At 46.1% G+C, this 5,157-nt stretch overlaps 1 protein-coding gene across 1 annotated transcript; it reads left to right on the top strand.

Annotated features, from left to right (window-relative positions):
- The first annotated feature begins 232 nt into the window (after window positions 1–232).
- Window positions 233–1,739, top strand: LOC127772022 (uncharacterized). Its single transcript, XM_052297991.1, has 3 exons — window positions 233–279; window positions 372–976; window positions 1,090–1,739. Exons 2-3 carry the CDS (start codon window positions 402–404, stop codon window positions 1,601–1,603), a joined length of 1,089 nt encoding a protein of 362 aa, XP_052153951.1. The 5' UTR covers window positions 233–279; window positions 372–401; the 3' UTR covers window positions 1,604–1,739.
- The last annotated feature ends 3,418 nt before the right edge of the window (window positions 1,740–5,157 follow it).

Below are 5,157 nucleotides of genomic sequence, written 5' to 3'. Positions count from 1 at the left end.
GCCCATTCATTAATTCCAACACACGCTTCCCGAGCTCTTAAACGGTACTTTTCTTTTACAAAAAATTTCTATACAAAATTAAGTTGCTTTAGAAAAATCTTATTGATCCGTTTTATGTGTTTGGGGAGAGAGTTTCCCAACTCCCACTCACGATTCGTTTTATGCGACTCACGAACACAGCAGCCTAAAACTATAAATAGACGTCGCCTGGGAGCATCTTGATGTAGATCGACTCAAATAGTTTCGGGCTCTCACCTCCCTTGAACAGTTGTTGGAAGTGTAAGACTGACATGGCCAACGATCCAAAGCTAGCATTTATGGATAATCATTATTAGTAGCAGTAATAACATGAATTTCTTTATTTGGTGCAGGTCCTCTGAATCGTTGATCCAAGCTCGAAGATGGCGGCACCAATGGGGGACGGAGGCGACCTGGTGATGCTGATGGAGGTATCCCAGCTGAAGAAGCTGGCTCTCCTGCTGAGGAACAACGAGGAGGCCCAGATCACGCAGGCGGTCAAGTCCCAGAACGAGCGCGTCAAGTACCTCCACAGCGTCAACCACGCGTACAACCACGCCGTCGACCTCCTCGACGACGGCTCGGCCACCAGGAACAAGTACGCCGCCGCCGCGGCGGGCGGCGGCGGCGAGGCCAAGGCCAGCATCGCGGAGGACGTCCTGGAGTACGTCAAGTACGGCCTGAACATGAGCATGCAGAACGTCCGCAACTGCTGCCTGCGCGTGGACTGCATCGGCAAGATCAGGGCGCACTACGACTCCCTCGTCGCCGACCTCGCCGGCCTCCACGCCGACGACGTCGCCAACCTCCGGCGGCTGGCCAAGGACACGGCCATGTTCAAGGAGTGCATGTTCGAGCACTGCAACAAGCTCCGGAGCGGCTCCGCCCGCGCCATGTCAAAGGCGTTCTCCATGATGCTCAAGCAGGAGGGCATCAAGTTCCCCGACCTTGTCAAACGGTAAGAAATTATTGCTAATTAATTACCATACATATATATAGCAGTTCGATCTCCTCTTCTTCTTGAATTAGTTGTAATCTTTGATTATCGGATGTGATCGGATCGATGTGAAGACACAAGAACAAGTTGGGATTCGAGGGCGAGTTCGAGCATCTGACGGACGCGCAGAAGCTAGAGGTGTACAACAGCATCATCGAGGAGTCCGGCAGGGCCAAGATGCCGGTGACGGAGATGGTCTCGACGGCGGCGGGGGTGGCGGTGCTCCTGGCGACGGCGGGCCTCATGGTGTGGGACATCTTCACGGCGGAGCACACCGTCGAGGCGGTGCTCCGCAACAGCCTGAACGCGCTGGCGGAGGTGGGCGCCTTCGCGGTGCAGGTGGTGGTGGAGGGCGCGGTGACGGAGGCGGTCGCGGACCTCGAGCTCGGCGTCTTTGTCGTGTCGATGGCCGGGTTCGTCGCCGGCGCCATCGCCGGCCTCCTGTTCGTCGCCGTCGCCGGCGTGCTGGTGGACCTCATCATGGGAACCGGGGGCAATGTGGCGCCTCCGGTGACTGATCTCAAGTTCCATACTGCCACCATGCCCGATGGCATGCAGCTTGCCTACATCATTTCTCACAGGGGCTAGGCAAATCGTTACAAGTTAATCATTTAATTTTCTTTAAAAATTGCATGAGTATGTAGTTCCTGTCAACTGTCAGCGTGCGCAACCGGCTAAATAATGTCGGGTAATGGACTTATAATAAAATGAATAAATGCCGATCGACAAGGCAAGATTTGGTATCCATGTCTATAAAGGTGCTCAATTGGTATTCAAATCAGCCTATCATCCACAGGCTAGAGGACATATTGAAAGAGTAAATCAGATCTTATGCTCAGAGCTTGTACATTTATGTATGGATCAGCATATATAGGAGATTTGTTTGCCATTCGCCGAGTTCACCTATAATAATAGCTATCAATTTAGGAATGGCACCTTATAAAGATTTATATGGAAAAATGTGTAGCTAAGACGCCTTAAAGTTGGACCAAAGTTGGCGAGAAACAACTCAGGACTATGCTGAGAGTGAACATAAGGAATATTCGGTTAATATAAGACAGGACGTGAGTTTTGAAATTGGAGATTGTATATCTCATGTCACTAATGAAAGGAGTGCATATATTTCAGATGAAGGCTATGTTAGCACCAACATACAACGACCCATATAAGATCCAAGATCGACGAGGAAAAGTCGCATACAAATTGGAGTTACCAGATGAACTAATAAATCTACATCTAGTTTTTCATGAATCGCAACTAAGAATGTAATAGACCCAAAAATTTTAAAAGTTTAAATACATGTTATAATCAGTGAAATGACTTCCTCTGTCTTTTAATATTATTTTCCTTGTTTTTGGATTTTGCAGACATTCATCATTGCATTCATATGCACTAAAAATAGGTTGGAAGAATTTTAATAAATTGTTTGTTTGTACAAAACTCCTGGAAAAATTCACAAAATTACTGTACACATTTTGAAAAACTGTGAGTTAATGAAATTGGCATTATTTTATCAACTAATTTGATGTCCCAAGTAGATCAGTCAAACTGCTGAAAATGTGGAATATATTCTTATCACTTAGCCCTCTTTCAAAATTCACCACAGTGAAATCATAACTCTTCTGCTTCTGCCTTTCTATCAGACTGTTCATCATGGCTTGCTCTACACATAATAGTTTTTCCCAAATTTTTACACCATTATAACTCACTCAAATCGACAGGTCAAAGACATCAAGTGATTCAAAATCAGGACTTCCCTTCTCTTTTCAACTCCTCACTTCCAGACTTCCAGTAGGACTTGAGCCCTTGACATCTCATGCCCCACCTGAAAGCCTAATCGATCTATCCACCCAGGAAAAACCAACCAGCGTCCGTACCTTTCCCCTCTCCCCCCCCCCCCCCTGTAAAACATGTGGTGCGCATCTTCTTTTGGAGTAGAGAACAACCCTGCATGACTATTCACCAGGCCAAGTCGAGCCTTCTCCATGAAGACTAGCCCTTAGCAGCCATTGCAAGTGGGCCTACCCATCATTCACCTCACACCATTCTCCAAAATTATCATGCCCCGACCAAATCTCCTCCTCCATTATTTTTTCTAAAAAGGAAGCAAAGCCCCTGAAATGCCCTGCCGTCCCGTTCCATCGTTGGGCTGCTTGAGAAGACAGAGACAACACAAGGCCCTGCACCCCGTCCATGGACCACGCACAAGAGCCCACCATTTAACCTCCCATTTTTCCACAAAAACCTCTTGCTCGCCCCTCGTTCTATAGTGCCCAGTTGCACGGGCTAAACTCTGTTGGGTTGCCAGGAACATGCACGCCCATGACGAGGCCGACGAGCTGACAACGCCATGAAAGTTTCTCTGGTGAGAGCCTATGCCCGAACCAGGCGTGTCATCTTCTTCCTTATCCTCCATTAACCCCATTTTACTGGCAAGTATGACACGGAGGCGACGAGGCTGTCTCGAAGGCTGGAGCGTTGTGGCAGCAAGGTTGCCGTTATGGGAGGACGACAAGGCGATGACGAAGTGGCTAGGTGGCCCATTGCATAGATGACACGGGCAGCCTGGCCAAGGCGGCGATGATGGTAGCACCATTTGGTGGGCATCAGCCCTCTTGCAGTGGCATCTCGCCACCACAAGATGGTCACGTGGGGGAGAGAGGATCCATCATTCTGTGTCACCCTCTCCCTCTCCAATCCACCCATGTGGATGGATCTAGAGCGCTCTGGAGGTCGAGATTAATGATTGTTGGCTGACACCAAGGCGTTGGCGCGGTGGCTACGTGTTGAAGGGATTTAGCCGGTGGAGGCTGCTGAACCTAGCAGGCACTCAATTATGCGGGAGGGTAGAAAAACTTCGGGCGAAAGCCTAACCTTCGTGCCAGCAACAGTGATGCCTGCGGACCCCACATTCCCCTTAGGCTTTGTTGCTTTTTCACTAATCTTCCTATTGTTTTCTTTAGGTGAAAGCTACGTCCTGGTTCCCTTGGACGGGGACGCCGGCTCTCTCGACATCGTATCCTCCCCTGGAAGTATTGTTTAGAATATTGTTGGTATTTCTTACGTTCACATAAAATCAGCAAGCGCACGGATATACTGCTGTAGCAATTCACCCGGAAGTATTCCAATGTATCGAATTTCCATAGGGAATGTGTGTGTTTAGCTCTTCTTCAGCTTCATCCTAGGACACTGGCATGTTTAGAAAGCTTAATTCTAATCCTATCGCTATGCTTCAGGCACTAGCATGCTCGCTGGTAAAAGAACATGCTCTACTTCGTACCCGGACAGGGAGAACTATGGTGATTTCGAGGGCTATTACCACCTCTACACCAACCTCTAACATATTATGGGATACACAGCAAACACAGGCAATTAACTACATAGACTAACTACCTAGACACCATGTCTATGCAATTAATTACTACTATAGTATTAGCTAAGCACTAAAATAATCACTTTTTTATAAGCTGGATTTGGGTTATTACCTTACGAGGGGCATGAACCAGTATAATTCTTGTCTTTTTTGTGCTTGGTGTCGTATTGAGAAGATTCTCGTACCAACATACCCCAATATCCTCGTAATCTGGTCTATGGGTATCCCCCGTCGACAGCAGGTTTTCAGAACTCAAATTATACCTTATGGTGGTGAACTCTATAAATTAAAATTCATGAGATTATTAGTTGTTAGAAGCTTAATTTTGTAAGACATTAATTATATATGCTTTTGCAACTTTTCCCTTCTTTCGATTGATCACTAAAATTGACCAACTAATCTTTATGATACTTTTTTAAAAAAAGCTTTATAGATCAATGGCGTTTTGCATAGCCGTCACAAGGAAATTAATCAATATAGTGAAGTACTGAGCCAGAAGTTTTTACCGCTTACCTAAATTTCAGTAAGTAACACCACTTAAAGGTTTTACCATTATTATATACTAGATAAAACCCTGCACGTTGCTGAAAAATTTTATATGATAGTAATAGAGATGACACGTGAAATAGCTTAGCAACATAACTTTATATACTTTGTATAACTTTATAAACTTTATATAACTTTTGTCTTTTATTGATTTTCTTAGGGAAATACATCCTCAGCCAAAAATAAAAAGCCAATATACAAGACTATATCCCTCTTGATCTAG

Source organism: Oryza glaberrima, chromosome 4 (genome assembly GCF_000147395.1).
Source record: "Oryza glaberrima chromosome 4, OglaRS2, whole genome shotgun sequence".
In the NCBI taxonomy this organism is placed as follows: domain Eukaryota; kingdom Viridiplantae; phylum Streptophyta; class Magnoliopsida; order Poales; family Poaceae; genus Oryza; species Oryza glaberrima.
The sequence above is the reverse complement of the archived record's forward strand: the minus strand, read 5'-3'. Positions and strand labels throughout refer to the sequence as shown.